General features: G+C 41.8%; 1 protein-coding gene across 3 annotated transcripts in view; it reads right to left on the bottom strand.

Annotated features, from left to right (window-relative positions):
• Positions 1 to 13,249, bottom strand: part of LOC125297249 (NACHT, LRR and PYD domains-containing protein 14-like) — a 34,216-nt gene extending 20,967 nt beyond the window's left edge. The window contains exons 1-5 of one of the 3 annotated variants that reach the window (XM_048247481.1): positions 13,170 to 13,249; positions 6,408 to 6,495; positions 1,800 to 1,913; positions 1,464 to 1,492; positions 398 to 482 (exon numbers count right to left, since the gene is read on the bottom strand). In XM_048247481.1, coding sequence (XP_048103438.1) covers positions 398 to 482; positions 1,464 to 1,492; positions 1,800 to 1,913; positions 6,408 to 6,451 — 272 coding nt within the window. In that variant the 5' untranslated portion in view covers positions 6,452 to 6,495; positions 13,170 to 13,249. Of the gene's footprint in view, positions 1 to 397; positions 512 to 1,463; positions 1,493 to 1,799; positions 1,914 to 6,407; positions 6,496 to 13,169 lie in introns of all 3 variants that reach the window. The other 2 variants (XM_048247482.1, XM_048247483.1) reach the window with 2 other exon arrangements.

Below are 13,249 nucleotides of genomic sequence, written 5' to 3'. Positions count from 1 at the left end.
CACACTATACTCCTAATATTATATCTGATAGTTTTCTATAACACATATATCTCTACATGGTGTCCACCATTTAGAATAGGTAAGACCTATCCATCTCATTTCCTGTGTGTGTGTGTGCGCGTGTGTGTGTAGAGGTGTGTGTGTGCGTGTCTGTGTGTACGAGTCTGAGTAGGTGTGAGGTGTGTGTGTGTGCGTGTGTGTGTGTGTGCGCGTGCGTGCGCGCCGTGCGAGTGCGTACATGTTTGTGTGTGTGTGTACACGAGTCTATAATAGGTGTTAGGGGTGTGTGGGTACATGAGTTAGTATGTGTGTGTGTGTGTTTTCATTTGCTCTTTCAGATCACTTGCCATGCTGAAATGCATGTGACTGACATGTCTACCGACTGATAACTACTCACTTTAGACCTGATGGAACTGGTTCACTGCTGAAGTCGGGAATAATATCCATGGACCGATCACTCTTCATGGACACACAGCTGGGCACTGGAGATGGAGGTCTGTGTGTCTGTGGGCTGGTTACATAAAGAGACACAAGAAACTGAATTACTGCGTGCGTGTGTGTGTGTGTGTGTGTGTGTGTGTGTGTACAGGTGTGTGCGTATGCGTGCGTATGCGTGCGCTCGTGTGTGCACGAGTCTATGAGTAGGTGTGAGGTGTGTGTGCTCCATTTTAGAATTAATCTCTCTTTCAGACATACACACACAGGAAATGAGATGGAAAGGTCTTACCTATTCTAAATGGTGGACACCATGTAGAGATATATGTGTAAGCTATATAAAACCATCAGATATAATATTAGGAGTATAGTGTGTGTTACCGGTGTGTAGAGGTGTGTGTGTGTGTGTACACGAGTCTATAATAGGTGTTAGGGGTGTGTGGGTACATGAGTTAGTATGTGTGTGTGTGTGTTTTCATTTGTTCTTCAGATCACTCCCCATGCCGAAATACATGTGATCGACATGTTCAACGACTGATTAACCCACACCACTTTAGACCCGATGGAACTGGTTCACTGCTTTAGTCGGTGTGTGTGTGTGTGTGCGTACACAGGTGTACATCGATGCTATAAAAGATAAGTACCGGTGCACGAAGTCTATGAGTAGGTGTGAGGTGTGTGTGCTCCATTTTAGAATTAATCTCTCTTTCAGACATACACACACAGGAAATGAGATGGAAAGGTCTTACCTATTCTAAATGGTGGACACCATGTAGAGATATATGTGTTATATAAAACTATCAGATATAATATTAGGAGTATAGTGTGTGTGTGTGCGCGTGTGTGTGTGTAGAGGTGTGTGTGTGTGTGTGTACACGAGTCTATGAGTAGGTGTGAGGTGTGTGTGTGTGTGTGTGTGTGTCCGTGGCGGCAGGAGCGCTAATGTGAAACATGTTTGTGTGTGTGTGTGTGTGTGTGTGTGTGTGTGTACGAGTCTATGAGTAGGTGTTAGGGGTGTGTGCTGGGCACTGGAGATGGAGGTCTGTGTGTCTGTGGGCTGGTTACATAAAGAGACACAAGAAACTGAATTACGTGCGTGTGTGTGTGTGTGTGTGTGTGTGCACGAGTCTGAGTAGGTGTGAGGTGTGTGTCCGTGCGTGTGTGTCCGTGCGTGTGAGCGCGCTGTGCGAGTGCGTACATGTTTGTGTGTGTGTACGAGTCTATGAATAGGTGTTAGGGGTGTGTGGGTACGTGAGTGAGTATGAGTGTGTGTGTGTGCATTTGTGTTCTCATTTGCTCCTTCAGATCACTTTCCATGCTGAAATGCATGTGACTGACATGTCTACAGACTGATAACTACTCACTTTAGACCTGATGGAACTGGTTCACTGCTGAAGTCGGGAATAATATCCATGGACCGATCACTCTTCATGGACACACAGCTGGGCACTGGAGATGGAGGTCTGTGTGTCTGTGGGCTGGTTACATAAAGAGACACAAGAAACTGAATAACAACTCATTCCTCTGATGATTGCATTTGTTCACACTTAAAGTAATATTACAACACCACATGCTCCATTTTAGAATTAATCTCTCCTTCACACACACACACACTATACTCCTAATATCATTTTTTCATAGTTTTCTATAACACATATAGGTCTGTGTAGTAGGCAATGTTCCCTCTAATTATTTTCAGCACTGAGCAAATATTTTGTTTTCGGAGCCCACATTTCAGCACTGTGAGCAAATTTGCAACCACGCGACCTGCCGAAAATTACCACGAGCCTGCGTTAGCCATAGGGAATTCAAAGAGATGACCGCAAATGCATCAATATGTCTAAAAAGGTTGATATTTATTCAATATCCTTTATAATGGTTGGACTTGGACTCATTTTAATGATGGTTTTACCAGTCAGTTTAGTTGAACTTAAAGGATCTTTGGTTGAACTTCAATAAGGTTTAGAGAGGTAATGCCTGGTTCACTGGTTATGACTGATAATGATCATTATATAAGTATCCAAGGTGTTTAGTAATTTCTCAGAAGGTAGGTACAACATTTAAGTGGAACTTCATTGAAAGAAAAATGCTAATGCAGTGCTTATTAAATTGACATGGTGTCATTTTTCCTAAAGGTAGCCTAAACAATTTTATAACTGGAGTGGTTTGCAACAAACTAGGCTACAAAACAGGTCATTTGAATTTCATTGAGGGAGATAGGCCTATCTGGCTATGTGGCTCATCTTGTCAGGTGCGGTACCTGATGCTTCAGTAAAGAAGCCACTCCTTTAAAAGTCTGCCCAACATTAAAGGTTGTATCGGTCACAGGTCTAGAGGAACACTAGTGCAGGAGACAGAACTTCTTTCCAGTACAGGACACAACGTTCACAAAGTTTCACAGGTAAACTGGTCTTCCATAATAAACACAAGCAGTCATCACGGGTAAATAAATCAGATCTTCGAAATTCATCACAGGTGAGTTTCACAGGTAAACTGGTCTTCCATAAAAAACACAAGCAATCATCACAGGTAAGTAAATCAGATCTTCGGCATCAAATGCCAGAACCCAAACAGTCTTAGCAGTCAACAATAATTAGGTAACTCAGTCCTTCCACAGGTATTCCGAGATAACTTAAAACTCCATAACTGAGGAAACAAGAGTTCGTACAGACCCAGTGCCGGGGCAATCCAAAAATAGTCAGAGGACAGCGTCAGGGATAATTCCAGAAGGGCAAGGGCAGAGGCAGCAAGGCAGCAAGGCAGCAAGACAGCAAGACAGCAAGACAGCAAGACAGCAAGACAGCAAGACAGCAAGACAGCAAGACAGCAAGACAGCAAGGAATATAGTCCATGAGAATCCACCATGACCGAGCACAGAAGCACAGCCAGCATGGGCTTAAGAAGGGCACACAATGAGCTGCAGGTGATCTCCTTGATCACCTGCCACCGGGTTTCCCAGAGAGTTAGGCAGGGGCTTGCCCTGCCCTGAGTGACTGGGGTTCCCCAGGCTGGCCCCCAGGGGCTTGGTGGACCCGGCGGCCTCTCCTGGCCGACCGAGGCATGACAGTATCAGCGATTTCAGGCACAAAAAGGCCCAAACATAAATTATCAAATTCATCTAATCTTTCCTAACGATCCGCTAGCCGTCAAAAAAACGCGTCTCTGTAGTCAGCCTAGGCTCTGAGATCTGTACACAAAAACAATTGCTACCAACAAGTGTTGGCAACCACTCAAAGGCAAAATAAAGTGTTCCAACCAAAAACCGACCAAATTGCGCGTTTAGGAGTTTCAATTGCATGGGAGGGAGGGGAAGGGAGTAGCGAGCTAGCTCTCTGTTTTGTTTGAACATCAACAGATGTGACGTTCAGCCGCAATCGCTGATACAGCCTTTAAGCACCATCTGAAGTAAACATACCATTTTGCATGGTCTGCGTAGAACTGGGTAATGGCATCAAGGATGTTTTATGCAGGGCATCCTGAAAATGGAATGATTCCAGAAAAAAACTGTCTTGTAACTGAAATCAGTTTGCTTCCGAAACATAATGTAGGCTAAAGCACAAGCATCGTGCCATATGATCGTGTATCCTGAACTGATAACATGGACATGTTGGTGTTGCTATCATCACATTGTCGATTAATAATTGTATTTGTTCAGGGTCGGATCGTGCTCTCTGAATTCGTCTCTCTCGGGATTTATTCGTTTCGGGGAGAATTTGATAGATAGAGTTCCCATGTCTAAGTCTTAATGTTTTCAATGCGTCTACATGGACTTTCTGTGTGTCAGATAACGCTTTAGGAAATCAAGCTTCTACTCAGACCAAGTTTTCCCATGAGCGAACTCTCCTTTTGCTTTTGACTCCGAGCAGAATTTGCAGATCACGCCACTCCTTTCGTAAATATGTCTGAAAGTTTTTTCCTACCTGGAACATCTTTTGTGTCAGATTGGAGTAATTCCTATAGTTCATCACGATTAATCACATATTTTATCGCATGATTAAAATTCTATTATTTTGCATTTCTGAACTTTCCAGGAGTCCATGTTAACAATATAAAGCAATTATTGTGTATCTTGATTAGGATTCAAATGAAAGCAAAGCAAGTTACTTCATTAACTTAACTTTTAAGATTTAGTCTATTTGATTATTTCAAATCAAATTTCAAAAGATGTGCAGCAGACCTGAGGCAACACAATATATTCTTCAGAAATATAGCTAATAAAGGGCATAAAACACATAAACATGAGTGCAATGCCATTTTATAGGCCTACAGTCTATGGTGTACTGTCACTTGCCACACACATCAGCGCCGAAGTTTTTAACAGGCAAACACTGGATGAACAATGGATTTTATGGAGCCGTCGACCAAATATAACTGAATCGGATTTACACGGGCGGCAAAGTGCGATGCTGGTGTGCAGAGTTGTATTGAAAAGAATGGAATCTAATGTACAGTAAATGAATGTTGAAAGCAGAGTGCATCGCACTCACGTCGGCATCGGTGTCCACAGCAATTTAAAACACCATTCAGCTGACTGGGAGTTCAGAACTGCGTTGGTGTTCATTGTACGAATCTACTCTTTGGCGCTCGTAGTTCCCAAACAAGTGTCTACAGCATGCCTTTACACGTAGCCTACTAAAGGCGATCATCATAAAGATAGGCTACATTTAATCTGCATCACGTCCCATTTTAGCGGAAAAAAAGTTAACATACATATATCATTGATTCTAATGGGAAAGACAGATAGCCTAATCACACCTTGACGTTACATCTAGTTATTAATTTACAGGCCATTCAATAATTTTACTAACACGGCAGTTATAAAGAATTATGTGTATGTAACTTTACTCATGTCGAAAACGATGTAGGCTACATTACAACCCATTCAGCACGTACTAGCTACACTTACCATAACTCATGTAAAACGGTTAGCTTGCTAGCTAGCTAACTGCGGAACTTCAGTATAACAGGCATAGCCAATTATCTCAACTAGTTGTAGGAAAAAGGCTACGTTCATATTACAAGTGATAGAATGAATGCGTGACTTAAGTTTAGTTGATGTTATGACATGTAAAGTTAAGCTTGCCGAACTTAGTTATAGTCAGCCACGGGCAGTTTGACTGTGCCTACTGTACATTCGTGACACTCCTGTTAGTAGGCTAAACTGGAAAGAGCAAAAAATAGGAACATAATGGTCACATTAATCCCATAAACACAGAGATAACTCCAACCTTATTTTGTGCCTTTTATTCACGTTTGTTTCAAGATTTAGCAAGTATAACCCCTTTTCGCTCCCCACTTCTATGCAGCATAGGTTTCCATTATCCAAACAGCTCCCTATCCCCTAAAAGGGGGCGTGTACATGTAGCACGGTCTAGCTAGATCCAGTGTGGTTTTGTAGTTGTTCTAACATTACTAGTTGTTGCAACAGCTTGTGAAAAAACTACAAAGTTTGTTACACCAAAAAGAACGTTAATCTTGCGATAAAAAAATTGACGCCGTTAAAATTAAAAAACGTTGCCGTTAATAACGCGTTTAACTGACAGCACTAGTTTAAACGTTAGGCAGACCTTTTCTGGAGCATCTGTTTTGCCTTTCTTTTCGCCATGGTAGCCTACTACATAACTGGAGCAGGGCCCGCCTAGAGTAGCCTAAAGGATACTTTGTATGTAAACATTCTAACTTAGGCTACATCCGGCTTGGTTGTCAGACATGTCAGTATTTTAAATGTTTATTACCTAGCCTACATCGCCGTTGATGCTCAGATGTTTAACCCCTGAAAAAAAATTGTTTGTGCGGTCTGAAAAATGTGTGCGGTCTGAAAAATCTATTGCGCGGACACTTCGACTGGTCTGTGCGGCCGCGCGCGCAGCTTAGAGGGAACATTGGTTGTAGGCCTAAACAAATACACAAATAATAGATGCAAATATATTATTATTATTATTATTACTATTATTATTTGTCTGTTTTCTTACCTCTGAGGCTCACAATCATGGTCCTCTTTTTCACACGAACTCATTTTAGCCAAACACACTCTGTTTACTGGGATCCCCTGATCTTACACTGGAGAATGAGAGAGACGGACCAACATAAACAAATCAGAGTAATGGGATACACATTGCACACATGCACATCTGTTCTGCACAGTAATCCATGGCTAAGAATGAACAAGTTTAATAAAGGTAAACAAAATGTTATATTATGGCAAGGCCAGGCAAAACAGTTTTATTTATATAGCACATTTCATACACAGGGCAGCTCAATAGGCTTTCCAGTGTTGATTATGCTAAAAATAGAGATTGAAGCTGTGACAGAGTGAGGTAATATAACACGAGAAAATGTTAAAGGACACAAACAATCAGACAGGGGTGAAAACATGAGCTCCTTGGTGGAGGTCATACCATATTATACTGGTAATGGAGATTCAGGCATGATGGCAAGTGAAAGAATAGCCTGGGCTTATAAAAATTGGATAAAATTAAAGAACACAGACCACCTTATTTAAAGATTGCTCAGGAGCTGGGATTACTCCATTGATGTAGTATGTGATGAGATCAAACTCTCAATACACTTGCTTAAAATGAGTTGCATATAACAACCTGTGTAAGTTGTTATAGGCCGTATTATGCTTTCATTCAATGAATGTAATATATTTAAAAATATTTCAAAACAATGTATCAATTAGTTTCCACAAAATTCACCAGAAGTCATTTAAGCGGTTATTTTTCAAAATGTTCGGCACGGAGGAGCATGCCCCTAGCCTAGAAATCTAGACGCACCCTAGCGGCAGCAAATTAATTTGCTCAGCCTGTACGTCTAGTATCGAACCATAGGAATTTCTATTGGCTTAACACCGGGATGTTCTCCAATCACAGCTCTATTTAGCTAGAGAGTCTTAAAGGCGGGCTTAACAGGATAACGACAGTCCTGCGACGGTGAACAACAAGGAAGGTGGCTATGGCGAACGAAGAGCGGTTGTTTGAATCGGCGTTGGCGTCAACTTTGGAGGAGTTGGACTTGTGCTTTTCTTTGAAAATAGAGCAACACAATGCATTTAAGTCATTCCTTTCGAAGAAGGATGTATTTGCCGCTTTGCCGAATCGGATCACGGATATGATCGTGTAGCTGGCCTATTGCATGCCTAGGCAGTTTGAAAGACAATTCTCTGCCCGCACCTTGGATTAAGCAGGTGAATGATTCGATTCCAGACTATACATTTCAATGATATAGGATGGCCCGCCAGGCTAGCATGCCCCCGAATCCCTCTATCATTTGGGAGGCCCAAAAGTATTGAATGTTATGGCGCCCAAATTCTCCAGCAGCAAATAATTAGCATTTTTGTAAAAAGTGACCACTTATTTTGAATGGCAAAATATGTGAGTGTAACGGGAGTGTTTTGACCTCCCTTAAATCTACTCTGCTTTGTGTTTTGTTGTTAAATCAATGATATAAAAAGCCACGTGACAACTGAATTGGATCTTACAGCATTTATTGGTCAGTGTAACATGCGTGCTCTCAAGATGCATGATCCAAAGAGAGAGAGAGAGGAGGGCGGACTGCCCCAAGTTCAAGTTCATTTTCCCGGTGTTCCAGTTTAGATGGTGAGCAGGTTAACTTGTAATATTTGCTGTGATAAAATCGGTGAATATTCAACAAGACCCTGCCTACTTGTTAACAACGCTGTGAATATTCAACAAGACCCTGCCTACTTGTTAACAAATATTCAACAAGACCCTGTGAATATTCAACAAGACCCTGCCTACTTGTTAATATTCAACAAGACCCTGCCTACTTGTGACTATTCAACAAGACCCTGCCTACTTGTTAACAGCGCCAGAATATTCAACAAGACCCTGCCTACTTGTTAACAGCTGTGAATATTCAACAAGACCCTGCCTACTTGTTAACAGCGCTGTGAATATTCAACAAGACCCTGCCTACTTGTTAACAGCGCAACAAGAATATTCAACAAGACCCTGCCTACTTGTTAACAGCTGTGAATATTCAACAAGACCCTGCCTACTTGTTAACAGCGCTGTGAATATTCAACAAGACCCTGCCTACTTGTTAACAGCGCTGTGAATATTCAACAAGACCCTGCCTACTTGTTAACAGCGCTGTGAATATTCAACAAGACCCTGCCTACTTGTTAACAGCGCCAAGAATATTCAACAAGACCCTGCCTACTTGTTAACAGCTGTGAATATTCAACAAGACCCTGCCTACTTTGTTAACAGCGCCTGTGAATATTCAACAAGACCCTGCCTACTTGTTAACAGCGCTGTGAATATTCAACAAGACCCTGCCTACTTGTTAACAGCGCCAGAATATTCAACAAGACCCTGCCTACTTTGTTAACAGCTGTGAATATTCAACAAGACCCTGCCTACTTGTTAACAGCTTGTGAATATTCAACAAGACCCTGCCTACTTGTTAACAGCGCCAGAATATTCAACAAGACCCTGCCTACTTGTTAACAGCGCCAGAATATTCAACAAGACCCTGCCTACTTGTTAACAGCTTGTGAATATTCAACAAGACCCTGCCTACTTGTTAACAGCGCCAGAATATTCAACAAGACCCTATTCAACAAGCCTACTTGTTAACAGCGCCAGAATATTCAACAAGACCCTGCCTACTTGTTAACAGCGCTGTGAATATTCAACAAGACCCTGCCTACTTGTTAACAGCGCCTGTGAATATTCAACAAGACCCTGCCTACTTGTTAACAGCGCCAGAATATTCAACAAGACCCTGCCTCACTTTGTTAACAGCGCTGTGAATATTCAACAAGACCCTGCCTACTTGTTAACAGCGCTTGTGAATATTCAACAAGACCCTGCCTACTTGTTAACGCAACTACTTGTTAACAGCGCCAGTGAATATTCAACAAGACCCTGCCTACTTGTTAACAGCGCCAGTGAATATTCAACAAGACCCTGCCTACTTGTTAACAGCGGCCAGAATATTCAACAAGACCCTGCCTACTTGTTAACAGCGCTTGTGAATATTCAACAAGACCCTGCCTACTTGTTAACAGCCAGAATATTCAACAAGACCCTGCCTACTTGTTAACAGCGCTGTGAATATTCAACAAGACCCTGCCTACTTGTTAACAGCGCCAGAATATTCAACAAGACCCTGCCTACTTGTTAACAGCTGTGAATATTCAACAAGACCCCTGCCTACTTGTTAACAGCGCTGTGAATATCAACAAGACCCTGCCTACTTGTTAAGAATATTCCAAGACCCTGCCTACTTGTTAACAGCGCCAGAATATGTATTCAACAAGAATTGTTATATTCAACAAGACCCTGCCTACTTTGTTAACAGCGCCTGTGAATATTCAACAAGACCCTGCCTACTTGTTAACCTACTATTCAACAAGACCCTGCCTTACTTGTTAAAGCGCCAGAATATTCAACAAGACCCTGCCTACTTGTTAACAGCTGTGAATATTCAACAAGACCCTGCCTACTTGTTAACAGCGCCAGAATATTCAACAAGACCCTGCCTACTTGTTAACAGCTGAATATTCAACAAGACCCCTGCCTACTTTGTTAACAGCGCTTGTGAATATTCAACAAGACCCTGCCTACTTGTTAACAGCGCTGTGAATATTCAACAAGACCCTGCCTACTTGTTAACAGCGCTGTGAATATTCAACAAGACCCTGCCTACTTGTTAACAGCGCTGTGAATATTCAACAAGACCCTGCCTACTTGTTAACAGCGCTGTGAATATTCAACAAGACCCTGCCTACTTGTTAACAGCGCTGTGAATATTCAACAAGACCCTGCCTACTTGTTAACAGCGCTGTGAATATTCAACAAGACCCTGCCTACTTGTTAACAGCGCTGTGAATATTCAACAAGACCCTGCCTACTTGTTAACAGCGCTGTGAATATTCAACAAGACCTGCCTACTTGTTAACAGCGCTGAATATTCAACAAGACCCTGCCTACTTGTTAACAGCGCTGTGAATATTCAACAAGACCCTGCCTTACTTGTTAACAGCGCCAGAAATATTCAACAAGACCCTGCCTACTTGTTAACAGCGCTGTGAATATTCAACAAGACCCTGCCTACTTGTTAACAGCGCTGTGAATATTCAACAAGACCCTGCCTACTTGTTAACAGCGCTGTGAATATTCAACAAGACCCTGCCTACTTGTTAACAGCGCTGTGAATATTCAACAAGACCCTGCCTACTTGTTAACAGCGCTGTGAATATTCAACAAGACCCTGCCTACTTGTTAACAGCGCCAGAATATTCAACAAGACCCTGCCTACTTGTTAACAGCGCTGTGAATATTCAACAAGACCCTGCCTACTTGTTAACAGCGCTGTGAATATTCAACAAGACCTGCCTACTTGTTAACGACGCTTTGTTCTGCCTCCACCCGTCCAGTGCTGGAGATTCACAATTTCACAAGCCTGCAGTGCACGACAGAATATGAAGCAAAATCTTGTCGAAAACATGCGGGAATCGCTATGTATAATGCATGTCTGCTTAAGCATCCACACAAAATGTTGTGCAAACAGGAAATGTGTCAAAGTAAATCAGCGAAGGTTTTGTTGGGTTTCGAACATGAGTCTCACTGAGGCAAAATGTTCCAAGCAGTAAGCACTATCACCACTACGCCACAGAGAGCAACACTTGTCATTAGTCTAGTAGACTGTTCTACTAGCTTACTAGCTATCCTGATTTCCATGTTAACTGGTGATAGCCTATAACATGAGCAAACACAGCGAATGCATGCCTTGAATAATGCAGATGAATTTTGCATCACAAACAGTAACAAATGACCCCATCAGACGTTGCTCGCTTTTTGTGCAGAAACACACATCTTGATTATAATGCGCAAAAATTATGAAGATCACTTGGGCCTCGAACTGCTCACTAAAATAGCAAGCTAGCAGTAATAGTCCACCCTGCTAACCAATTGCACCACTGGTTATTTTGTATCTATGCAATAGCATGGTGTTTCTATTAAATGAATGTAGGTCTATGTTGTCTTGTGACAGCTTATTTGTCAATCGATCAAGATATTCATTATAGCAAACATCTAGGCTAAGTGAATGTTTTGCAACAGGCTGCTGAACGAGCAGTAAGTAGGCTAAACTATTTTCTAATTTAGGCTACGTGGGAATCTGAAACAGCAACATGGGTCATCAAACTCTCTAGCTACATCGAAGTTTTGTAATAGCCTATGCTACCATGATAACCATTTTGTGTCGTCAAATTAGGACCAACAAATTAAATATTTAACTCGGAGAAAATAAGTTTCATGTGTTCACTTCAAATCACTAGACAGCTCACTGCATAACTTCACCGAGACATATGACACTATGATAATTTTTGCACATGACTGACGTGTTTCATATTATTAACCCCCAAAACGGAATAAAGTGTTAGTGGGACATGCCAGTTGTACATCAGTTAGGTTTTGGTATGTGAGGCAAAGATTAACCTATTTTGTTGTTTTGAGGCTTGCATATGCCCATGTTAAATTGTGATAGCACCAGTTAACATGGGCGTATATTTCTCACATATGTTAACCTGTGTTAACTTTGACTAACAGTTCAATATATACATAGAAATCTGGTATTGATTTCAGTGGCTCATAGTGTAGTGGTAGCCTATAGACGATGTAGAAGCTAATTCAATCAACTTTCTTGTCCATGCGTGGTTCGAATCCCAGCTAGATCGCTAGTTTTATTTTTGTCCATTCATTCAGTATGGGTCATATTTGTGTGGATAATGCTTAAACAGACATGTATTAGACATACACTGGTGATGTTTTCAGCGATATCTGTTATATTGTCTCACTTGCAAACACTTTGTGAAAATGTGAACCTGCATTAGGTGGAGGCAGAGCAGAACGCTCTTAAGAAGTAGACAGGGTCTTGTTGAATATTCACTGATTTTATGCAAATATCACCAGTTAATCTGCTCACCATCTAAACTGGAACACCGGGCCTGAGCCCCACGTCACTTTTACTCCACACCCCCTTCTCCCAACACAACCGTGGGAAAATATAGAAGAACAGAGAGACACGCAGAAATCATGGAAATTCAGGGAAACACAATCACTCATGCTACATGAGACAGCAAGGGACAAGGGTGTGTGCGCGTGTACTACTGTTTTGGTCTACTTTTCTACCTCGTGCACGAGCAGAGATGAAGCTGACCTAGCTTAAAATAAATGAGGCCAAGATGCCGCTTGACTTGAGTTAATGAAACGGCTTCAGTCCCAAGTGAATAATTATACTCCAAACAAACAATATATGAAGAAAGTGATTTTTCTATAGGCTATTCCTTTATCTCCCCCGCATTAAAGTTTTCGAAGTAGCTAGCCTTTAGCCTCCGTCTTCAGTCATACAGTAATAGCCTACCACATCCTCTGGTAGTCCTACCGTAGGCCTATTACAGGATAGGTAGGCTATAAAAGGTGTTTGTACGGAGCCTTATCTCTGCTAGAAAATACTATACGTTATTTTTGTGATAGTCCTTGAAGCAAGGATCGACAAACAGCCTACTTGAGAACAAGAACACTCCAGTGGATACAGCGAAGCCTAACGTTCGCTTCCCCGACCCATCGTGTCGTGTCGACGCCGAGAGACAAACACTAGCCTACATTTTCCAGTTGTATTGTCCGTTATTCTATTACTATAAACGCCATTGCGTGGAAGCACCGGTTCAACAGTTTACTATCCAAAGTTGATAAACTTACCAATAGTATTTTCAAGATACGTAATTGCCGAAATGTTCAACTGCTTTTTCGCAATACGGAAGCGACGACTTCTGTTTCAG

This window comes from Alosa alosa, chromosome 7, assembly GCF_017589495.1.
Source record: "Alosa alosa isolate M-15738 ecotype Scorff River chromosome 7, AALO_Geno_1.1, whole genome shotgun sequence".
NCBI classification, from domain to species: domain Eukaryota; kingdom Metazoa; phylum Chordata; class Actinopteri; order Clupeiformes; family Clupeidae; genus Alosa; species Alosa alosa.
This window is presented reverse-complemented; position numbering and strand designations above follow the sequence as displayed.